Here is a 25,926-nt window from a genome sequence, read left to right on the forward strand (position 1 = left end):
TCGTTCTATGTATCTCTTTAATATTTCTCTTAAGTTGCCTGTGCATCCCTTTTCATTGCTCTGTCATTCTTTCGCTGCATCACGCTGTCTTTATTCATTGCTTGTTAATTTATAACATCTTGCCCGACTTTCGAGGGCCAGGATTCCAGCTGTTACCTTATATGGCAACAGGTTACGTGCGAGCAACGCCATCGATGGATAGCGGTATCACGTCAGCGATCACCTTCCGATCCAGTGGGTTTTGGAACCCCCCTACGGCTGCCTCATTGGCCGAAAGCCAGAGATGTTTCTGCAAAAGCGCGCAAAGGGAGATCAATATAGACACCCAAGACTCGTGCCAGTGCAGACTCGGCGTGGTGGTGATCTTGACCATTCTGAAGACGCACCAGAGGGTCAGAGAATCCCGTGAGTGTAGAGGAGGCCATTTCGCCTATCGATCCTCACTAAACATTTGAAATAGCACCTTACTGGGACCGCAGTTCCCTTCAACCCACCTAACAATTGGAGAGAAAGGGACAATTTAGCATGGCCAGTCATGCCTCATCAAGAAAGACATCTGGGTAAAACGTTTCATTAATACACTGGTCAGAGTGTCTGAGATTTTACAGATACAACAGCCCATTGCAATGCCCGCTCTCCGCTCAGCCACGTCTGCAATATTCGCACCAATGGCCAGTCCACCTAATCTGCAAATATTTTGACTGTGGCGGGAACCGGAAAACCCGGAGAAAACCCACTCAAACTTGGGGAAAACGCGCAAACTCCACACAGACAGGCACCGAATGGAATTGAACCCGGGTCCCTAGCGCTCTGAAGCAGCAGTTGCTATCCACTGTGCCAGCGCGCCATCCCTGTGCCATTATGCTAAAGGAAGGTCGTCCACCTTTGTGACGACAGCCCTGAAGAACATGAAACTCAGAGAATCGGAGCCGCAGCTTGATCAGGTTTATCAGCACGAGTAGTATCACGAATCTGCGGAATCTTTATAGTGATTGTTATTGGAATATTTTAAGGGTTAATATATTGAATAAAGATACATCGAAAGATTCATAGAAAGCAGAAGCAGGAGAAGACCATTTGACCTTCGAGCATACTCCACCATTGATTATGATCATTGCCGATCATCACGTTCAGTACCGTTATCCCGCCTCCCGCCCATATCTCGTGACCCATTAAGCCCCAAGAGTTACAGCTAATTGCTTCTTGAAATTACAAAACGTTTTGGCCTCAACTACTTTCTGTGGCAGTAAATTCCACAGATTCACCACTCTCCGGATGAGAAAACATCGCCTCACCTCAGACCCACAAGATTTATTCCTTATCCTCAGTCTATGCCCGCTAGTCCTGGACTCCCCCACCATCGGGAACAATCTTTCTGAATCTACCCTGTCTATTCATGTTTGAATTTTGTACGGTTCTGTGAGATTCCCTCTTACTCTTCAAACTTGGTTTGATTTTATAGTTGTCTTGTGCTTTTTTCGCCTCATCAAGAAAGACATCTGGGTAAAACGTTTCATTAATACACTGTTCAGAGTGTCTGAGATTTTACAGATACAACAGCCCCTTGCAATGCCCGCTCTCCGCTCAGCCACGTCTGCAATATTCGCACCAATCCGCACTTTCTGTCCACCCATCTTCCTTCCCTGCTTATTCACCTCCACTTTCTATTACCCCACACAGACGCTCTGCTGAAGAAATTCTCACTCATTCCGCTCCTGAAGTATGATCCACCTCTTTTCTCTTCCATTGGTCGTCACATTCTCTACACCTGCACAGCCCCTGAAAGAACGCCCACCTTCCACTTCTTCTCGATTGCTTTCTTCTGCACGAATGTTATGATTTGCCTGACGCATAGACTTCGCATTGACGGGGAATGTCAGAGCAAATTCACAGATGGACTTGATTCTGGTGTGGACAATCGGCACTAATACAAGCACGAAATTCGAAATTTCAGGCTGTCTGCCACTCAACTGCAAAAATGTGCAAACAGCTGATGGGTTCCGGACAATTTATAGCTGCAGTTGGTACAATGACTCAGCGAATCCATCACATGAGAACCTCAGGTTCCTCCCATCTTGGATTTGGTTGCTGATGTCAGACTAAAATTAATTATTCGTCGGAAAGTTGTCCACTCACCCGGGAACCCACGTTCAAATCCGGATGAAGAAAAAGCGGGTTGAGTTCCACTAACTCTCCCGCTTGACTGGTAACAGTAATAATCTTTATTATTGTTACAAATCGGCTTACATTAACACTGAAATTATGTTTCGATGAAAATTCCCTAGTCGCCACACTCCGGTTCCTTTCCGGGTACACAGAAGGATAATTCAAAATGTCAAATTCACGGAACTGCATGGCTTTGGATATGTGGGAGGAAACTGGAGTAACCCCACGCAGACAATGTGCAGACTCCACACCAACAGTGACCCGTGGGGGATCGAACCTGGGACCCGAGAGCTGTGATGCATCAGTACTAACCACTATGCTACCATGCTTTGGGCAGAGTCCAGATTGCACCCTGTGGGCTCTGAGATCACTATGATTCTGGTCATCACTCACCTTCGACAATTTAACGTTTTACAGGTAATTCAGTAAATCAGCGGCCATTAAAAGCTGTTTCCAATATGGACGCAGCAGCTAATCCGTTTGCAGGATTCAAAACTCACCGTGCATAAATCAGGTTTTAGTCCACACTGAACGTTCCATGCACGATGATAATGCTCAGAGTTTTCCTAGTTCTCCATATAAACTCCACACAGAGGCATGTTTCTATTCAAAATCAGACATTTCACCCGTGCGATATTCTTCGTTATTCGCTCAGAGGCCAGGTAAGAACAAAGGATTCCTCTCCCTAAAGTGCATCAGTAAACCAGATCAGTATTTACAACACTTAGACTAGATAGGTGCTGACACGATGGGCTGCAGGGCCTCTTTCCGTGCTGTAAAATCACTGTGACTCCATGTGTGTCGCTCAAAGAGGAATTTCGTGGGCTGATCTTCCCATCCACCTGTTACCTTCGTCCTTCTAGATGGTAGATGTCGCAAATCAGGAAGGTGCTGTCAGTGACTATTCGTCAGTTACTGCAATACATTTCATAGCTGGTACACACTGCAGCCACTGTCCGTTAGTGGTGGAGGATGTGAATATTCAAGCTTGAGTGGCGGAGGGGGGGGGGGGGGCGGGGGGGGGGGGTGAGCTGACAATCAAGAGTGTTCTTTTATCATGGGTAGCGTTGAGCTTCGTCAGATTTGTTGGAAGTGCAATCGTCCAGACAAGGATGGAATATTCCATTACATTCCTGTCTTGTGCCTTGTAATTGGAGACAGGCTTTGCAAGGCCAGTTGGTAAGTTACTCACCGCAGAATTCCCAGCCTCTAGCCGACCAAGCCGCCACATTACTAGCATAAATGGGTCATTTCAATTACGAGAAATTTGTACATTGTCTGTTTATCTGTTCTCCAACATACCCAACTTTATAAACAAAGTATTTTAACTTTACTTAAGAAGAGATACGCACCCGAGGCCCATCAAAGACACGGTAGCATGGGCCTCACGGTAGCATGGTGGTTAGCATCAATGCTTCACAGCTCCAGGGTCCCAGGTTCGATTCCTGGCTGGGTCACTGTCTGTGTGGAGTCTGCACGTCCTCCCCGTGTGTGGGTTTCCTCCGGGTGCTCCGGTTTCCTCCCACAGTCCAAAGATGTGCGGGTTAGGTGGATTGGCCGTGCTAAATTGCCCATAGTGTAAGGTTAATGGGGGGATTGTTGGGTTACGGGCTACGTGGGTTTAAGTAGGGTGATCATTGCTCGGCACAACATCGAGGGCTGAAGGGCCTGTTCTGTGCTGTACTGTTCTATCTATCTATGGGGCACGTGCCCGAGTCACTATATCTATAGCACAGCGATTCGGGATAGATCCTGTAGTCTGTACTTAAATTAATGTGATCAAGGCTTTAAAAAAAGTGACAAGCAGACCTGGAAAAGTAACCACTCGTTACCTTCAGTCTGTAATGCAGAAACTGTTGAGTAAATTATAGAATTTACTGCGCAGAAGGAGGCCATTCGGCCCATCATGTATGCACCGGGCCTGGGAAAGTGCACCCTACTGAAACGCACCCCTCCCCCCACCTAACCGTTTGGGCATTAAGGGACAATTTAGCATGGCCGATTCACCCAACCTGCGGGAGGAAACTGGAGAACGCAGAGGAAACACATTCAGACACGGGGAGAACGTGTAGACTCCGCACAGACGGTGACCCAAGCCAGGAATCGGACCTGGGTCCCTGGCACTGTGAAGCAACAGTGCTAAACACTGTGCTACCGTTCCGCCCACATTAAAGATTTCTTGGATATCGGAATACATTAAAGATTTCTTGAATATCGGAATACATAAATGGCACCAACATAACTTCATGAAAAAAGATAACCTTTACAAATATTGGCATACAGACTTCACAGCTTTGATAAAAATGTGAATAGTTGTGGAAACGAAGAGACGTGCATTAGTCATTATCGATTTAGACTTAAAAATGCATATATCCATAGAACAAAAGCCATTTTTAAGGCTTGAAAAAATTGATCTGGATTTAGAAACGCTGGGAGAAGATAGATAAAAAGGTTTAGATCTGGATCTGTTTATCAATTCCCAACTCAGAGAAATGTTTGGATGATCTTCCTTCTGATGCGGGCTGCTGAGGAGGTGGATCACACCTTGCAATTACAGAGTGGCTAATTTATAAGATAAGTTGACAGCATACACTTTATTTCCATGTCGTGACCTTCGACGTGAAACTATCATCAACCTGGCTGCGCACTTGCACCGTGCAATAGATCAGCTGTCAGTACAGCGCTGAGATTTCCATACTTAAAGGTGACACTGAGCATTTTCCACATACTCAACACGAACTACAAATAGTGCTTGGCCTCTATTCAAATTTAATCATTTGTCTTTATTTCGGATTCAACAAGATATTTGCATTTCTGCCTATCTTTCTATTTAAGCTAAGAATAGACATCAGTGTATTGCCTCTCTGTCTGTTTACCTGTATGTTTATTCAGCTGCGAATCTATCCGCGAATGGGAATGGTTCAGCACACTGGGCTAAATCGCTGGCTTTTAAAGCAGACCAAGGCAGGCCAGCAGCACGGTTCAATTCCCGTACCAGCCTCCCCGAACAGGCGCGGGAATGTGGCGACTAGGGGCTTTTCACATTCACTTAATTGAAGCCTACTCGTGACAGTCAGCGATTTTCAGTTTTTTTTCATTTTCCTCCAGAGATCTTGTGGCCCACTGAGCAGCGCCTCTAACTCTCCCAGAACTTCCGGGAAGGTGCCGCAATTCAAGACTTGATGAAAATGACAGGTTTACTCATAACCTGGCCAAACTGGTTGATTATCAGTCGGAAATCCTTCCAGTGGCGGATAGAAACAGCGAATGAAACATAGAAATATAGAAAATAGGTGCAGGAGTACGCCATGTGGCACTTCGAGCCTTTATCATCATTCAATATGATCATGGCCTTGCTAAAGTCTATTTAGACAAAGTCGACTGCACTGCCATCATCTATCTTCTTGGTTACCCCTTTCAAATACTCATTAAAATTCGCGAGACATTGGGGGGGGAGGGAGATTCTCTGAGTCTGTGCCGGGCCAGAGAATCACCGCAACCGCACCACAACACCCCAATGCCGGTGCGTGATTCTCTGAGGTGCGGAGAATCGACGCCATTTGCGCCAACGCATTTGGTGCAGCGCCGGCCGCGGGCCAGTGCAATCAGCGGGGCCGCCGATTCTCTGTCCCGGATGGGCCGAGCAGTCACACAGTCACACCGATAGGACAGAGTCGCCCCGGCGCCGTTCACCCCTGGTCGCTACCGGCGGGAACTCTGCGTGAACGGTCAGGGGCAGCCTGTGTCTGTGTGTGTGTGTGGAGGGGGGGGGGGCTCCTTCAATGGGGGGGGGGGCTCCGATGGGGTCTGGCCTGCAATTGGTCAACATCTTCTCCCCGGGCCTACTTTCTGGCGCGGCTGTATCCTGAACACCTACGCCATGTTGGTCGGGGCCGCGTGCTAAAGAAGTCCCCCGGACATGCACAGATTGTCGTGGCCCAACTGCGCATGTGCGGCTTGGCTCGGCGCACATTTGGCACCACGAACGGAGGCTAGAGCAGCGTGACCCGCTCCAGCCCTGTGCTGGCCCCCTGTGGGGGGCAGAATCGTTCGTACCCGGGCCCGGTTCATGGCGTCATGAAATGCGACGCCATTCACCACGGCGCAAACACTTGCGCTCCATATTGGAGAATCGCCCCCATGATTTTCCACTCACAAAGCTATGTTGACTGTCCCAAATCAGCCCTTGCCTCGAAATGCCTGTAGATCCTGTCTCTCAGAATACCTTCTATAAACTTACCACCACAGATGTTAGGCTCCCCGGTCTGTATTTCCCAGTATTTTCCCACCGGCCCTTCTTAAACAAAGGCACAACATTTGTTACTCTCCAATCTTCAGGCACATCACCTGTGGCTGTCGATTTAGTTTCATGCAGGACTGAGAAGAGAAGTTCAAGTGGCCAATCCACCCCATAACGTCGGCCTCTTTTTCACAAGACTTTAAAATAAAGATGGAGCCAGTGGGTTTGTATAACGAATTCATTTATTCACTCAAATACTAAAATGTGTATACTGATTGCCAAGTAAATAATTATAATCAAAGACCAGGAAACATCCAGTCGAAATTGCACACTTTTTTCTTGACGATCGAAAGGTTTCTATCCTGTCTTATGATATTAAACAGCTTTATTCAGTACACTCCAGCACGTATTTGGTAAATACCCGATATTAGCTCTTCTAACTGGTGCCAGACTTGAGGAAGAATTATAATTGTTATTTCTCCCTGAAGCCTCCAACCATTCAAGGATCAATACACCGTCTATATATGAAGGCAGCCTTATTGCACATCATTCTTTGCAACATAGAAACACAGCACTTAGGAATAGAAGTTGACCAATGGGCACTTTTAGCTTCTCCGTAATCCAATAAGATAATGGCAGATGTGTTAGTTGTTTCAAATTCACTATCCTATCTGCTCGCTGTAATCCTCAATTAATCTTGTCTATAAACAATCTATCCAACTGAGCCTTGAACACAAGGCCTTTATTGCTTTCTGAGGAAGAGAATTTCATAGGTGGGTGAGCCTGTGAGGGAGACGACAATGTTCTCCTCATCTCCTTCTTGAACGAGACACCTCATATATTAATCAATGTGCCCCAGCACCTGTGTAGTTTTCGTCACCTGGCAAAGGATTAACTAAAGGGTATGTTTGATATAAAATCGTTTTATTAACATTGAGCTCTAACACCCATCTTTCTACACATAGGTTGTTACCTTCAACTCATTTAAAGTTTTGTGACACATTATGTTAGTTTAAGTAATTCTCCATTCGGCGTCAGGAGATTCTATCCTTCATCAAGACTGAACACGTAATCTCGGCCGAAATTTAGTTTTTGACACTGCAGGAGTGCTGCATCGTTGGTGGTGCTGCCTGCCTGCATATATATGTATCTGAAGACTCAATTTGCCTATTCAGGTAGATATGAAAGAGTCCACGCGAGGACACGGTGGGGTAGTCACTGGGCCAGTAATCCAGAGATAATGCTCTGGAGTCCCGGGTTCCAATCGCACCGCGGCAGATTGTAAAATTTTAGTTCAATGAAAATCTAGAATTAAACGTCTAATGATGACCATTGTCTATTGTAAAAGCGAAAATCCCATCTGGTTCACTAATGTCCTTCAGGGAAGGAAATTTGTGCTCATTACCCGGTCTGGCCTACACGTGACCTCCGACCCACACAGCAAGAGATGCACTTATCTACACCGCCCCCCCCCCCCCCCCCCACCCACACACACACACACAACTGAAATGGCCATCACGCCTGTCAGTTCAAAGGCAACTTGGGATGGGCGAAGCCGTTGACAACATCTGAGAAAATGAAAATCTTTCATTCAGTTTAGTAATAATACTCTGCCCCAAACAAGGTTTGGAAATCCACATTTCTTGTGACAATTTGTTTGTTTCTCTTTGCAACCGAAACGTGGTCCTGCAGTTGCCCTTACAGAGGTTTGATAATAAAAGTGGCACATCCATAATCGTCATCTCATAATAAGAAGTCTTACAACACCAGGTTAAAGTCCAACAGGTTTGTTTCAAACACGAGCTTTCGGAGCACGGCTCCTTCTTCAGGTGAATGATTCACCTGAAGAAGGAGCCGTGCTCCGAAAGCTCGTGTTTGAAACAAACCTGTTGGACTTTAACCTGGTGTTGTAAGACTTCTTACTGTGCTCACCCCAGTCCAACGCCGGCATCTCCACATCATGGTCATCTCATAAGAGGCATAATCTCAAGAATTCTTGCACATTTCCTGCCATTTTAACCCAAGTACAATTTCTCTATACATGCATAATGGAATTTGCTGTTGGATTTTAATTACAATCTATCGCCACCGCTTTTCGCTTCCGTTTCGCTTTTTTGTTCCACCTGCATGTGATTTCCGGTGTTGGATCTAACTCAACGTCTCTACTTCCCAAATGTCCCGTCTATTGTTATCTGTCTACAAATAAGAACGATAAATCGATATATAATGTAGACAGGCAGACAGAATGAACGAGCTCGAAGTGGGTCTGAATTATTTCCGTCTCCACTGGTCTAATTCTTCCCTGAGTATTCCATCCATTGCACCGGAAGAACACTACACCCAATCTCCATGCGATTCACTCTGACTTCGTTGTTTCCCACATTGATCCACCTCGTGCTCTTTAGCCTTAAATGCTAACGTGAAAAACAAACACTTCTATTGAAATCATCACGGAACGTCTGTAGATTATTATTTGAATGGGTGTAAATTGAGAGAGGTGGATATTCAGCGTGATCTTGGTGCCCTCGTACATCAGTCGTTGAAGGTCACCGTGCAGGTGCAGCAGACAGTAAATAAGGCAAATAGTATGTTGATCTTCATAGCGAGAGAATTTGAGGACAAGAATAAGGATGTTTGACTGCAATTGTGCAAGGGATTGGTGAGACCATATCTGGAGTACTCTGTGCAGCTTTGGTGTCCTGATCTGATAAACGATGTTCTTACTATGGAGGGAGTGTACTCAAGGATTATTAGGCTAATTCCTGGGGTGGCGTGACTGTCATTATTTGGAGAGAATAAATCGGTTAGGATTATAGTCACTGGAGTTTAGAAGAATGAGAGCGGATCACATAGAAACTGCTAAAATTCCAGCAGTATTAGGCAGGGTAGGTTCAGAAAGAATGTTCCCGATCTTGGGGGTGTCCAGACCTAGGAGTGATATTTTAAGGATAAGGGGTAAACCTCTTAGGACTGAGGTGAGGATAAATTTATTCACTGAGGATTGCTGAATCTGTGGAATTTACTCACAGAAAGTAGTTGAGGCCAAAACGCTGTGATTTTAAGAATCCTGGGAGTCCTGGCTGATAAACTCCACTGTCTTTCTTCCTCACCCAATTTCCGCTATTGCCACAGCAACCGCTTATCCTGAATGCAACAATTTATGACCTTCTTGAATTACATTTATTCTGATCGTCCATTATTATCTCTTGGATTTTGATCAATTTCCTAGTGAAACAGGAAATTCCTAGATACAGCGCTTGGGATAAACGATCAAGGGATATGGGAGAAGGTAAAATCAACAGTTTGAATTTCTTTATTAGCCATAATCGTTATGAACCTCTATGGTCCGAATGGCCGACCCCTGCTTCTATTTACTATGTAAGTTTGCAGGCATTTAACATGGAGAAAGGATTATTCTTGTGTGCCACCCCTGAAAGTTCCCAGCCTTCAGACCCTACTCTAGCTAATGACCACGCTCCATCTTGGTTGGTTATGTCAAATGTCAATGATGGTGATAAGTAGCGTGCTAAAACGAGTTAATTGTAGCAGTAAAATCTCCACAGTTACGTTTCTCGTGTATTCCTGGTCTATGTGACGAAACTGGAAAGTATCCTGGGAGTACTGGCTGATAAACTCCACTGTCTTTCTTCCTCACCCAATTTCCGCTATTGCCACAGCAACCGCAGATCCTGAATGCAAGAATTTATAACCTTCTTGAATTACATTTATTCTGATCGTCCATTATTATCTCTTGGATTTTGATCAATTTCCTAGTGAATATCAAATGCAAAATGGAATTATTAATATCTTTAACAGCAATGTGTATCTATATATCTCCTTGAATGGAATGAATAAAACCCAGTCCTTCACAGGAGGATAAAAAATATATGAAGCGAAGCACTGAAGGAGTTACTAAGGAAGAGCATCAAAGGCTTGCTCAAAGTTAGAGGTTTTAGCTTTTAAGGAGTACCTAAAATGAGAATACGTATTGGTCTGGTATGAGTAGAGAAGACTGGCAGCAATAGAGTGAATATGCATGCATGCCAATGCGCCTAATTAAAACCACTTATAGAGCTAAGAGTTGTAAAGAGTATTGTAGCGAAAATACTTGTGCAGTTTATTCCATTCTGTGCCGTTCGCTTTACTGAGCTGTCGTATTTATCATGCTATTGATGGAACTACACTTGAATCCCTGATGTTTTAGTCAGAAAAGTCATCAACATTAGCATTGGGAAGGTTCCAGAGGATATTGACCGTATTGTCGGATGGGTATGATGATGATAGCTATGGAAAATATAAAGTTGCAGTTGAAGAGACAGATAACCATATTGAATGATTTGAAGATGTAGTGATAAAGCATCATGAGAGACGACGATCAGTGAAGCAATTCATATCGCCACAGAGCCAAAGAAGACAGACAACGTGCAGAGTTAGCTATAATTACGTGAATATATAACGTTACAAAGCGATAGATACAGATTGGGATGTCGAAGGAGAAGTGGGTTCCATCATACGACCTACTAGAAATTACAATCGACACGCAGCTCACAATACATTTGTACAATGTCTATTCTCTTGATTAATGTTAGCTGATGGTTATGGAGGACAATACTTGAGAGGCAGGACTTGCCTCAATACCGCACGTGAATCAAGCATATGACGTTTCAGGGTGTTGTCTTTGGTATTGGCGACTGTTGCCAAGATACAATCGCTCTTGCCCTTGGTAGAGCACTTCAGCTCAAAGGAGGTGGCGCCATTTCCTCCTTTCGCCAACTATTTACGTCCAGGTGTGATGGTCTGTGTGCAGGTCCTTCACATCAGGCTTGCTAACCTGCTTGAAGCAGAATATTTGGCACTCAGCTGCTCGCCTGGCTCCGGCCACCTCCGGATTTAGAAGATCCTGGTAACGCGACCATCTTCTAGCCTGAGGGTTTGCCTGATCCACAGAGATTCCTCTCTTTGTTTAGTGCCAGCGCACATGGGAACTCCGCCTTTAAGAACATTGTTGCATCTGCGTTTCTATCCGGCCACTCCCTCACCGAAATGCATCAAAGACAACGAATATATACACAATTGAGCTTCTTTAGCGGATAGCTGTAAATACCCCACACGTCGCAGCCATAAATAAAGGTGCGGAGGACAAAGATTTTGTAATAATCAGTTTATTCTCAAGGGTTAGTTTGGTCCTATCATGCGTACATTTCGTGAGTCTGCCAAAGATGACAGTGTATTTCCCTATGCTGACCTCGAGCTGTGCATCAAATGAATGCAGCCGTGAACTCCAGGCAGCAGAATTAGAGAATCAATTGAAGTGAGCTGTTATTTAGTGTGATGTGGTGCGAAGATGCAACAAGTTTTCCCATGGCCATAGTTTTCATGGCGTTTGTACTAAGGGTGACAAAGATAGAGGCATTGGCAGGGACAGTCCACTTTGGTGAATAACACAGCCTCTTTAGTGTCGAGGGTTTCCGTGATCAGGAGATATGTCTGACCGGGGAAATAAATAGAAAGCATGATGGAGACAGATATTGATATATCTAGCGGTATATTGAGACATACAGTTAGAGAGTTAAAAATAAATAGAATGATAGATACGTATCTGGAGAGACCGAGGCTTGCAGACATGATGGAATGGTGATGAGATACAGTGATAATTGAAAACTTAATGATGCATGGAAAGATGAAAAATGTCCAAAATATACGCATTGAAAGACATCGGCAGACACAAATACATACATAGACAGAAGAATTAACAAATTAACAGACAGCGAATACAGGACCAAACAGCATTTACAATACACGTATAATATATCAATGTATCCACATTGCTACGTTTGGAGAGATTGCATTCAAGTTTAGTTGGTTTTCATTGGTATGTCATCTCCTCCGTTGGAAGAAAGAATGTGATTCTGTTTGCACTTTACTTCAGAAAATTCTCTCCGCGTACATTGTGAACAATGCAAAAGTGATATTTATCTCTAACTCAGACGCTGTCAATATCCTGACCATAGTCGCATCCGTGTGTTACACGGCGCAGCAATGTGCTCTCCATTGAAAGTTCTGGGACCTGAAAATGTACAGCATGGGATTAAGGAAAGCAGATAATGAAGTGAGGGCCCAGGTGTAAATCTTAACATGGCACATATAAAAAACTAATATTCTATTGAATGGACCTATCAGACCCTCACTCGAAAAATACAGTTGTGGGATGTGAAAAGGGGCAAAGCAGAAAAGTAGAACAGCCAGAATTCCTGAAATGGTCCTTAGCACTTGCGTCTTCATCCGCTTCATTGATTCCTTTCCAGCTCCTACTTCTCTCAGCTTCTTTACAGTCAGAGCATAGCAGATCAACAGGACCAGAACTGGAATGACAAATGATACCATTTCACAAACTAGCATGAAGATTTGCAAAGGCTTCCTCATTAATATCTTATCCTTACATGAGATGCTTTCATCTACGATGTTTCTTTTGAAGTGAAAGGCAGCTACACTCAAGCTTAACACTGACAACCATATTACAATGGACAGGGCGACGTAGTATCGGGGTCTTCGCCAGTTATGACACCTGATTGGATGGGCAACCGCGATGTACTGATCAATAGCAATGCAGGCCATGAATGGTGGGTTGCCAAAAATGTTGACTGTACCGATGAGCAGATGGGCTTCAAGGAGACGCTTCGTGAACTTAATTTGTGGGATCAAATGAATGAGATAAAATATAGAAGCCAGGATCACCAAGACGTTGGTGATGGTTAAATCAAGCAGGAGAACAGCAGTTGCTGATGAAACTTTCTTTCCTCTTGTGATGTACCACAATGAAATTGAGTTCCCAGCCACGCCCAACACGACAGTGAAGCTGAGAAGACAAGGTAGGACGAGGGTTTCAATCCGTTCCATGGCTTCGAAGTGCCCGAGACTTGCATTTCCAGTATGGCTGGCTGCGGTGACCTCCGTCCAAGGACGGCTGCCTGTTGCATTCCAGATCATAAACGTAGCCATTTGATGTTTTGATCAGATAATATTTTTAAAAACAGCCGATGAGTAATGCGAGGAAAATGAGCAGATAGATTGTCGAATATCAGTTGGGAAATATCCTATCAATTATTCAATGTTGAATGACGCAGTTCAGCACCTTAATGCTATCTCAGTGGTTCAGACTGCCTGTAGTTCTCCTCTGAAATGGGTGGGATACAAATGTACGTGAGGAATCTCTATGATGCCAGGATGCCGAATTGGTGAAGTTGAATAGGTGAAATTGGAGATTGAATTCTGCAACAAACAGATATGATCAAATGTATTAATTGCCTGAAAGTAATTACATTTTAGAAGTTATAGAGCTAGGTATATGGACGCAGACTTGTCTCTTAATCGCACTCACCACAGTAAATACATACATATTGAAGCTTCCCTACTGTGACTATGACACGGAATCATCGAATCCCCACAGTACATAAGGAGCCTATTCGCCCATCGCGGAAGTATTGGCCCTCCGAAAGTGCACCCTACCGAGGCTCACTGCCCCGTCCTATCCCCGTAACCCCATAACCCCACCTAACCTGCACACCTTTGAACTGTGGGGGGGGGGGGGGGGGGCGGACCGGAGTACCCGGAGGAAATACACGCAGACATTGGGAGAAAGTACAAACTTCATACAGAAAGTAGCCCAAGGCCAGAACTCAAACCTCGGTCCCTGGCTCTGAAGCAGCAGCGCTGCCAATATGCTCCTGTGCTGCCCTGTACACTAACTGTGTATCTCAGTCCAGCTCCCGCCAGCACAAACTTGCACCCTGGCTGGAATCTCTGCGTTAGTCTCTACTTATTGTGTACCGGGAGAATATTGTTGTTCTCCCTGGTGTCTATCAGCCATTTTTCTCAGAGGGAGATATGTGCACCATCGTATTTATCGTTCCATTCGGCCGGATATATTCTTGCAGCATCCGGCCTCTTACAGTCGTCCTCCTGCAGCAAGTTACAAGCACAGCTCGCGTCTCGTCTCACACGTCCCTCCCTCTCCATTGCTTCGTCAACACCTTCTGCTCCCTCACCCGTTTCATTGTTCTCCTAACCCTACTCTCTAACCCTCCACCCTTGCTCTCTAATCTCTTATTTCCGCTCCTGCTCCTTCATCCTCATGGTCTATTTTCTGATTCCCACACCATAAGCTCCAAATCACGTTCTTTATTCCAGCATTCTAGATTTCTACTGACCCATTCTCGTCCCTTATCCGTCATTTCTGAAATTTACTGCAGCTAATTCGGCTTGGCCCACTCAACTGCTGAAAGTGTAATTCGCTTTCTGTGTTTTGGACTGAAATAATTGTACCATTACCTGTAAACTGATCCAGAATCAATGAATATCGGTGTAGACTCAGAAAGGACTGTGTTACTGTTGTTGAGAATGGGTTGTGTTCCAGAGCAAGCGGGAAATGAGGATATCTCAGGCAGCCCTTCATGCAACTTCCAACAAGTACAAACAGCTGTGAGGTCTGGCGGCTTTTTATAGTTCCCGATTTGCATTTGGTGTCATTACTGTGCTCGTCCAAATCATTGCCAACTCATGGTTCTCACACTCTGCTTATTAGTTTGATTCGTAATGCCTACCTGGATAAAATTCCATTCTTGGCGAGAGTAGTGTTTTATTACCCACTCACTCGAGCAATTGGCGTTAAGTTCAGACCAAAACAAGATGCAGTTTTCTGACCGAATGGACATATTTCGGCATTCGATTAATTATTGTCTTTGCAGGGTTAAACACAGCCCCATTCGATTGGGATATAGGCTCCATTCTCGCCTGGGGAACGTCTTGTGCCAGAGGGACAGATGTAGGTTATCCCAGAACCCCACACCAATTCCGGAATAGGATTATGTCCTCTCTACAATTGTTAAATTGATGGTTTCACGCGCGGAAACTTTTATATATGCTCGCTCTCTCAGTGAAACATCCACATTTCTCACACCGAGCCCCCAGAATATTATGAGAGACGTTTCTCCCCAGTCAAACGCTGTAATAGATTAGCTGTAAGTGCACACGGATTTCCTGCCTCATGTTCTGTCCATACCATTACATTGTTCTGGACCCTAATTGTCAGTCTCTGTCTGCAGTAGATTGGATTTAACTACGCAGTAGAATTTCCATATCTGGTGGCATTTCCATGTTCTCAACACGAACTGTCAACAGAGATCTATTTCTACTCAAGGTCATTCAATAGTCTAAGCCCTATCTCGATTCTTTTTGTTGCAGCCAACATCCCATTTCTCCATCCAAACTTTTGTTTCAGATACATCAAAGAATTTTTGAATGGGTGGATCATGTATTCACTCAAGGATCCTAAGGGAGACGGAACACGTGCTGTGGGAACCGAGTCAGCATTTTAAACACCTTAGTGGACTCTACGATAGTTTCTGTAAACTGGATGTTGGCTAATATAGTCCACATTATTTAGCAACAATGTGACTAGCCAAACCCGGGAAATTTAGGCTAATTAATTGAGCAGCAGTAATAGGATCGATATCTGGGACCATACCTTCCGGCAGAGAACTATACTTTTCTGCCTCGCTGTCAATTTAAAAACCGTATCCTACATGACTATAGCCACTACATTTCAAAATTATTCCCTTTGCTGCGAGGCGGTTGAGGAGAACTTAAGATCCTAGCGAAACTCTCGGTGAACAGCAATACTTTGTTTCATATGAATGCATTTTCTGCCATTTGGGATTTCATCATCGGAGTTAAAAGTGTGACTGTGACTTCCCTTGGAGGCCATGACGTCAGCTGCCGCGCACATGACGGCTCCGTCTCGGGAATGAATATATTGGCAAATTCAACCCCGATAATGGGTTGTTTTTGATGTTAAGAAAAGGCACACAAATTGTAGAACAGGCCATTCCCCGGGACTGTTATGCAGGTAACTTATCGGTCCCGGCAGAAAGCACTTCAAATCCCATCCCAGAGAAGTTTTCAATTAGTTTCCCCTTATCGGGAGACTATGATCTATCGAACTCGAGGACGCATCCGTTGCACGTCTACTTTATCCATTTATTTTATCATCTTATATACCTCAATTTGATATCCCCGCATTCTTCTAAACGCTGGAGAGTATAGGTCTAAACTGCTCAACCTTTCTGCATAAGACAGCCCTCTCATCTCTGAACCTCGTCTGAACTTCGGGGCCTCACGGTAGCATGGTGGTTAGCATCAATGCTTCACAGCTCCAGGGTCCCAGGTTCGATTCCCGGCTGGGTCACTGTCTGTGTGGAGTCTGCACGTCCTCCCCGTGTGTGCGTGGGTTTCCTCCGGGTGCTCCGGTTTCCTCCCACAGTCCAAAGATGTGCGGGTTAGGTGGATTGGCCATGCTAAATTGCCCGTAGTGTAAGGTTAATGGGGGGATTGTTGGGTTACGGGTATACGGGTTACGTGGGTTTAAGTAGGGTGATCATTGCTCGGCACAACATCGAGGGCCGAGGGGCCTGTTCTGTGCTGTACTGTTTAAAAAAAAAAAAACTGCTTCCAATGCACCGGCATCGTGGGTTTGAGTAGGGTGATCATGGCTCGGCACAACATCGAGGCCCGAAGGGCCTGTTCTGTGCTGTACTGTTCTATGTTCTATCTTCCCTCCAATAAGCGGACCGAAACCGAACCCAGTACTCGCGGTACGATCTCAACAATGCGTTGCACAGTTGCGACACTTCCTTGTCTTTTTACTCTATTTCATCAGCATGGTGACACAGTCGTTAGCACTGCTGCCTCACAGCTCCAGGGACCGGGGTTCAATTCCGGCCTTGCGTGACTACACTTTCTCCCAGTGCGTGCTTGGGTTTCCTCCGGTTTGCTCCCAAAGTCCAATGATGTGCAGGTTAGATGGATTGACCATGATAAATTGCCCCTTAATATTCAAAATAGTTTGGTGGGATTACTGAGTTACTGGGATAGGGTGGAGACCTCGGCTTAAGTAGTGTGCTCTTTCCAAGGGCCGTTGAAGACTCTCTGGGCCAAACGGCCACTTTCTGCACTGCAGGGAAACTATTATATGATCATTGCAATCGCTTTCTTCATTTTCTGCTGCACCTGCATGCTAACATTCTGTGACTGATGTGCGAGGACACCCAGATCACTCTGAAGCGGACCTTGGTCTCTCCCAAGTTAGATAATAAGTTACCTTCCCGTTTCCACGAGAAAAATGGATGGCTTCACAAGTATCCACGTTATACACCATCTGGCACATTTTGGCCCACTCCCCTAACTTATCGATATGCACTTTTAAGTTCCTATTTTCTGAATTGCATATGTTTTAATGCAAGAAGTATAACATGTAAGGCAAATTAACTTAGAGCTTGGATTAGTACTTGGAACGATGATGTTGTTGACATTACAGAGACCTGGTTAGTGGAAGGGCGGGATTGGCAGCTAAATGTTCCAGCAGTTAGATATTTCAGGCAGGATAGAGGGGGATGTAAAAGGGGTGGCGGAGTTGCGCTACTGGTTAGCGAGAATATCACAACTGGAGCGCGGGAGGACACCTCAGAAGGCAGCGTGGCTAAATGGGGAGAGCTCAGGAATAAGAAGAGTGCCGTCACAATGTTGGGGGTTTACTACAGGCCACCCAACAGCCAGCAGGAGATAGAGGAGGAGATAGGTCGACAGATTTTGGAAAGGAGTAAAGCAACAGGGTTGTTGTGATGGGAGACTTTAAGTTCCCCAATATTGACTGGGACTTAATTAGTGCTAGGGGCTTGGACGGGGCAGAGTTGTAAGGAGCATCCAGGAGGGCTTCTGAAAACAATATGTCGATGGTCCAACTAGGGAAGGGGCTATACTGGACCTGGTATTGGGGAGTGAGTCCTGCCAGGTGGTAGAAGTTTCAGTAGGGGAGCATTTCGGGAACAGCGACCGCAATTTAATAAGTTTTAAAGTGCTGGTGAACACTAAGAGTGTTCCTAGGGTGAATGTGCTAAATTGGGGGAAGGCTAGTTATAAAAATATTCGGCAGGAACTGAAGAACCTAGATTGGAGGCGGATGTTTGAAGGTATATCAACATCTGACACGTGGGAGGCTTTCAAATGTCAGTTGAAACGACATCAGTACCGGCATGTCATTGCGTGGAGGAAGGATAAATACGGCAAATTTCGGGAACCTTGGATAACGAGAGATACAAGAGGCCTAGTCAAAATTAAAAGGAGGCATTTGTCAGGCATAGAAGGCTGGGAACAGACGACGACTGTGTGGAATATAAAAAAAGTAGGAAGGAACTTAAGCAAGGAGTCAGGAGAGCTAAAAGGGGTCACAAAAAGTCATTGATAAATAGGGTTAAGGAAAATCCCAAGGCTTTTTACACGTACATAAAAAGCAAGAGGGTAGACAGGGAAAGGGTTGGGCCACTGAAGGGAAGGCGAGGGAATCTATGTGTGGAGCCAGAGGAAATGGGCGAGGTTATAAATGCATGCTTTGCTTCAGTATTCATCGAAGATAAGCAATTGGTGGATGTTGAGTCTGGAGGAGGGTGTGTAGATGGCCTGGGTCACATTGAGATCCAAAAGACGAGGTGTTGGGCGTCTTGAAAAATGTTAAGGTAGATAAGTTCCCAGGACCTGATGGGATCTACCCCAGAATACTGAAGGAGGCTAGAGAGGAAATTGCTGAGGCCTTGACAGAAATTCTTGGATCCTCACTGTCTTGAAGTGATGTTCCAGAGGACTGGAGCATAGCCAATGCTGTTCCTTTGTTTCAGAAGGGTAGCAAGGATTATGCAGGGAAACTACAGGGCAGTGAGCCTTACCTCAGTGGTAGGGAAATTACTGGAAAGAATTCTTCGAAACAGGATCGACTCCCATTTGGAAGCAAATGGACGTATTAGCGAGAGGTAGAATGGTTTTGTGAAAGGGAGGTCGTGTCTCACTAACTTGACAGAGTTTTTCGAGGAGGTCACAAAGATGATTGATGGAGATAGGTCAGTGGATGTAGTCTATATGGACTTCAATAAGACCTTTGACGAGGTCCCTCTGGCAGACAGGTACAAAAGGTGAAGTCACACGGGATCAGGGGTGAGCTGCCAAGATGGATACCGAACTGGCTAGGTCAAAGAAGGCAGAGAGTAGCAATGGAAGGGTGCTTTTCTGATTGGAGGGCTGTGACTAGTGGTGTTCTGCAGGGATTCCGCTTTAAGGGGGGGGGGGGGATTGGTGAGATTATGGGGATCCACGGGGAATTCGGCCAGTTTTCGGGGTCTTTATAGTTCAAGCAAGGGGACAAGAGAGGAGATTGGGGAGGATGCCGTTCAAGGAAGTGGGAGGGAGTTTTCGATATTTGGGAATGCAGGTAACGCCGGAATGAAAGCAGCTACATAAGCTGAATTTGGCTCGGTTGGTGAAGCACATGAAGTGGAACTTCAGAAAGTGGGATATGCTCCATCTGTCACTATTGGGGAGGGTGCAGGCGGAAAGATGACAGTTCTCCTGAGGTTTCTGTTTGTATTTCAGACGCTGCCTATTTTTGTCATCAAAATGTTCTTTCATAGCGTGAATGCGGTGATCATCCGGTTTGTGTGGACGGGTAAAACCCCGCGTGTAAAGAAGATGCTGCTGGAGCGGGGCCGAGATGAGGGGTGTCTGGCCCTACCGAAGTTTACTCCTGGACGGCGAACATAGCAATAGTCAGTGTCTGGGTATTGGGGGAGGGGTCTGTGTGGGAGCGGGTGGCGGCGGCTTCATGTAGAAGAACAAGTTTAGAGGCACTGGTAATGGCACCTCTGCCGTTTTCGTTGGCTCGGTACTCCACAGGCTCGGTGGTAGTGGTGGCCTTGAGTGTGTGGGGACTGTGGCGGAAGCCTATGGGAGTGGAGGGGGCGTCGGTATGGGCACTAGTTTGTGGAAACCACTGGTTTGCACAGGTGGGGCTGGATGGGGGTTTCGGAGGTTGCAGCGAGCCGGGATCTAGTGGTTTATTGACGGCAGCTTTTCGTGCTTGGAGGGTTTGGATGAGGAGTTTGAACAGCCCGGTGGAAATGGGTTCCACATTCTGCAGTGACGGACTTTGTGCGGAAGTCGTTTCGACCTTTCTGCATCTGCCACGCCAGGGAATACAGCACAAGGTAGAATCGAAAACCGGAGTGGGGGAGGGGAAGGTCTCGGAAATGTATAAAAAGCTCACAGAACGGGAGGGACCCCCGATAGGGGAGGTGAAGCGTAAGTGGGAAGAAGAATTGGACAGGGAAGTCGAGGCGAGGTTGTGGAAGGATGCCCTGAGTAGAGTCAACGCGTCTTCGTTGTGTGCCAGGCTTAGCCAGATACAATTTAAGGTGGTCCGCAGGGTGCATATGACTGTGGGCAGGCTGAGCAGGCTGAACGGGTGGAGGATATGTATGGGCGGTGTGCAGGTGGGCCCGCTAATCATTTCCGAGGCTCAGGGGATTTTGGCGAGGATTTGCCGATGTCATGTCATTAAGGGTGATTTCGAGTCCAGAGGTGGCAGAGAGAGGCTGATGTTTCTGCCTTTGCCTCCCTGGCAGCCTGGTGACGGATTTGTTGGCATGGAGGGACTCAGGGGTATGGGTTGTGACATGGCTGAGATTTTCAGGCTTGAGAAGATCAAGTTCACAGGAAGAGGATCTGTGCGTGGGTTCGCCCGGAGGTGGCATCCATTTATCGACTGCTTTGGGGAAAATCAAGCTGTTAGCAGAAAGGTGGGGTGGGGGTGTGGGGGTGGGGGGGGGGGGGGGGGTGCTGGTTGAGGTTGGAAACAGTTAGTGGAAAGGGGGACTAGTGAATTGTTTATGTAAGTCACATTGGCTGGATTTGGTTGTTGTTTGCATTGTTGTTTATCCCTCTTGAAAACTGTTAAAATTTTATATATGCCTCAATAAAACATTTTTTTAAATGTTTTTTATCCTAAGCCACCAGGCCAAACACACTAGCATTTTGTTTATCAACAACAATACTTTATTTTAAAAAGTAAGATTCCATGGGTTTGGTGCAATGACACGATATTTATTGGAAGTGCTAAAGTTGGCTTTCTAATGGACAGATCGTTAAATAAACAGTTCCACGTTGGAATGACGCGACACGACGTCCCCTTGAAACTACATTATTTTATTGATGTTAAAACTTGTACACATTTTCCCGTTGTTGTTTTCCTGCCATTAATTTATTTCACTATATATAGAAACCAACTGAGCAGTTGGAATGTCCGTGCCTCTATTAACCTGTTCTGGGACTGTAGCGGACGCTAGAAGTGGAGAGAGATTGATGAATAATCGTCAATAGCAGTGTGAGAGCAACGTGAGAAATTTAATGTCAAGCATAATGTAGTGTCGACAGTCACCCGTTTCCGAGTGGATGAACTCAACTGTTAAAATATGAAAGTCATTATCATCCATGTATCCCAACTTATCTACAGATCAATAAAATGATAGCAAGCGCATGAATGTATCAGCTGGATAGTTATTTACTAACACGAGATCGGAATGAGTACCCAGCACCTTCAGTTGTTTTCCTTTGTGTGATGTTCCCTCGAATAAAACATCGAGGCGAATTAAGGTTACTCGGGATCCCACTGTATTCCTTATATAGTCTTCAAACTTAGTTGGAAAAACATAAATATTGAATTCAGCTAAAGATAAAATATCCATATGATTTGTTTTATTTTTGGGAATCAGGGCAATTTTGAAAGTGTTAATTACACGAAGCAGCAGCGTGGTCTCCAGTTAAAGTTCTGGGACCTGAAAATGTACAACAAGGGATTAAGAAACGCAGAGAAAGACGTGACAACCCATGTGTAAAATTGAACATTACATCGGTAAAATACTGTGACTGGAGAGGATGGATCCAGCAGAACCTTTGCTCTAAAGTATAATTCAGGCACATGATAAGGGGCAAAGCAGAAAAGGAGAACAGTCAAAATCCCCCCAATTGTCATCAACACTTTTTTTTTCATCAACCTCATTGATTCCTTCCCTTTCCCGATTTCTAGCAGTTTCTTAGATGTCAGGAAATAGCAGATCAACAGGATTAGAACAGGGATCGCAAACACCATAACTTCAGAAACAAACAGGAGGATTTCCCACAGTCTCCACACTATGACCATTTCCATGCATGGGACACTATTTGGTGATACCGTTCCCTTTATAAAAAACTCCATTAGACTCAGAGTAAATACTGCCAGCCAAGTTGCAATAGACAGCGCAACATAATATCTGCGCTTTCTCCAAGCCTGAGACCTAATGGGGTGGACGACAGCTATGTATTGGTCAACGGCAATGCAGGCCATGAATGGTGGGTTGGCACAAAGGTTGATTGTATACAGGAGAAGAATAAAATTATAATATAAATGTACTGAGACAACATGTATGGTGAACACCATAATGTTAAGCGTGGAAGCAACAATGACCGAAAGGTTTGTGATGGTCAAATCAAGCAGGAGCACATCAGTTGCTGACGAGAGTTTTTTTGATTTTATGATGTGCCACAGTGCAATTGCGTTCCCACTGATACCTAATAGAAGCACTAAGCTAAAGAAGCAGATAAATACGGTTATTTTAGCCTGATCCAATGGGTGGGAGTTACTGTTAATTGAGGGCACGAAACTTGTATTTCTACTTTGATTGGGGGAGTGAAGCTCTGACCAGGTTGTGGTGACTGTTACATTCCATGTCATAAAACTTGCCATTTGATGTTATGTAGAATAATGAAAAGCAGTGGAAAAAATAATAAAGATTCACTGTCCAATAAGAGTTGAGACCACACGTAAGATTATCGTTTGTTGAGTTGGATGTGTTTTCCTCCAGCACATCAATGATATTTCATGGATACAGCCTTCGTCATTTACTTCTCAGAAAACTATGGCTATGAAAAGTGCAGTGGCGGCAGCACGTAGGTATCAGAATCCTGTAAATTGGTAGATATGAATAAAGTTATTACAGTACTCAAAATAATATCAAGAGATATGATGTATTGAGTGCTATCAAGACATTGAGTAGAGTCCTTAATTCACTCTTTGGAAGATGTCTACCCACTGATTGTTGTCTTAATGACCCTGTCTGTGCTTGGACCTTTATCTACCCTCCTCTCTGTTTCAGGCAGACATGTGCACACTGCCCCTGCCACAACTAACCCCATTTACTTACCTTCCGGAAGATAATTTTACACCGTCTTTCACTCCATTCACTCAGGATGGTGAGAATCTGGCATGTCCTGACTTGGAAGGTAGTGGAGGCTTGAAACCTCACAATCTTTAAAAAGCATTTGAATCACCGTCACATTCACTGATATGAGACAATTGCTGGGAAGTGGGAATCGTTTGAGATTAGTGGTAGTTCCTTTTGGTGCAGACTCGATGGGCCGAAGGGCCTTTTTGCGCTGTGCGTATCTATGACTCTATAATGGGGTTGTCACTAGATTAGTAATTACGATTAATACTCTGAAGACGTGGGTTCCTGGCCCACCACGGCAGACAATAAAACTCTGAAATTAATGGTCTAATGATGACCACGACACCTTTTCCGAACATTTAAAACCCATCTGGTTCACCAATGCATTTTAGTGAAGGAAATGTGCCATCAGTACTGGCTTCCATGTGAACCCAGGCCCAAAGCAATGCAGTTGACTGTGAAAGTGCCGAACAAGCCACTTCGTTCGAAAAAAACACTCGAATGTCTACAAGAAATTACTCCAGAGAGATATAGACCATGTGACATCGGTCATGGCAATGGAAAGAACAACAGGAAACTCAGCCCTTTTGACCCTGTAATGTACTCATTACGAACACCTCGGACATTAAGTTAATATTGGAATTAGTGCCTCAAATAATAGTAAAAGAACAACTTAATTATTCGCTGGAATCTTACATGACAGCCAGTGGCATGGACACCACCGTCACCATACCCGACTGTCTGACTCATGGTCAGGACAGACCCAGCAGAGTTGGCGGCACCGGAGCATACAGTTAGGAGGGAATTACCCTGGTAGTCATCACCAGCGACTGTGGACACATTACGTGTGATGGTATCAAGTGAAGCATGGTCAAAGAAGCCTCTTGCTGATTACCACGTACCACATCCACCTCCCCACTCCTCAGGGCCCCGCTTCTGAATCAGAGCTCCTCCATGTTGTACACGAGTTGGGGGAAGCACAAAGGGTAAAAATAAAGCCGAAAGTTCACTCTTTGACGAACTGCAATTTCCAGTATCGAGACACATAGAACCTGCTGGCCAAGTCCAAATAGACATAAATGCAAGACTGGATCTGCGGCATTCAGTCATTCAGAAATGTACTTGACCAAACACTCACCAGCCTACCTGCCGTTGATGCATCTGTGCATGAGAGCAGGGGTGAGAATGACCAATGGACAATTCGTGTGTAGTGGTAGACCCGTATTCACTTTCAGAATACCCTCCATCTTGTTATGTTGTTCATCATTCTAAAAGGATAGATTTCAAAAAGATCGAGCAACCCTTGAGGAGTTGTGCGCCAGCAGCAACCAAATCGCGCTCAACGAACATTTTCCAACTGGTGGCCTGGCGTATCACCCAATGTAATATTACAAACTCGATTGGGGATCAAACAATGAGTGACAGAGTGCATGCCAGGCGCAACAGCAATTAAGGGTTAAACCTGCTGAAGTAACAGGTCAGGACTAATTGTGAATCCAAGAATTAAATCAGCAAGCAATATACAGGACTATACAACACTACAACCAATCGATCTGATGAAAATGAAAATTTGAAATGAAAATCGCTTATTGTCGCAAGTAAGTTACTGTGAAAAGCCCCTAGTCGCCGCATGCCGGCGCCTATTCGGGGAGGCTGGTACGGGAAAGTTGTACAGTCGTGTCACATTCATCCCTGAATTGTGTTGGACAAATAAACAACTCATTGAAGGGGGGAGAGTCCACAGATATTCCCATCCGCAATGAGTTTGGAATCGGGTGTATCAGTGCAAAAGAAAAGGCTGAAGTATTTGCAACAATGGTTTTTCATATTATTTACAGTGCAGAAGGAGGCCATTCCGCCCATCGAGTCTGCACCAGCTCTTGGAAACAGCACCCTACCCAAGCCCATACCTCCACCCTATCCCCATAACCCAGTAGCCCCACCCAACACTAAGGGCAATTTTGGGCACTAAGGGCAATTTACCATGGCCAATCCACCTAACCTGCACATCTTTGGACTGTGGGAGGAAACCGGAGCACGCGGAGGAAACCCACGCAGACACGGGGAGAATCTGCAGCCACTGCACAGACAGTAGCCCAAGCTGGGAATCGAACCTGGGACCCTGGAGCTGTGAAGCAACAGTGCTAACTGTGCCACCGTGCTGCCCTGAGCAGCCCATCCTCAAATTTAGCAACGCTTGGACGATATCGAGACTTGAGCCGACAAATGGAAAATAACATTCCTTTCACACAGGTGCCAGTCAATGATCACCTCCAACAAAAGAGGAAAAAAACAATCGACCTTTGACATTCAATGATATTAACATCGCCCAAGCCCCCACTATCAACAACATGGGCGTTACCACTGACCAGAAACTGAACT

At 45.2% G+C, this 25,926-nt stretch overlaps 1 protein-coding gene across 1 annotated transcript; it reads right to left on the reverse strand.

Annotated features, from left to right (window-relative positions):
* Window positions 1-12,430: 12,430 nt before the first annotated feature.
* LOC119960562 (kappa-type opioid receptor-like) lies at window positions 12,431-13,405 on the reverse strand. The gene has a single exon (XM_038788224.1). The coding sequence runs from the start codon at window positions 13,403-13,405 to the stop codon at window positions 12,431-12,433; it is 975 nt and encodes a 324-aa protein (XP_038644152.1).
* Window positions 13,406-25,926: the final 12,521 nt, after the last annotated feature.

This window comes from Scyliorhinus canicula, unplaced genomic scaffold (assembly GCF_902713615.1).
Source record: "Scyliorhinus canicula unplaced genomic scaffold, sScyCan1.1, whole genome shotgun sequence".
Taxonomy (NCBI): domain Eukaryota; kingdom Metazoa; phylum Chordata; class Chondrichthyes; order Carcharhiniformes; family Scyliorhinidae; genus Scyliorhinus; species Scyliorhinus canicula.

Coding starts and splice junctions, on each gene's coding strand:
- LOC119960562 (XM_038788224.1), bottom strand. CDS start 13,405: ATGGCTACGTTTATGATCTGGAATGCAACAGGCAGCCGTCCTTGGACG.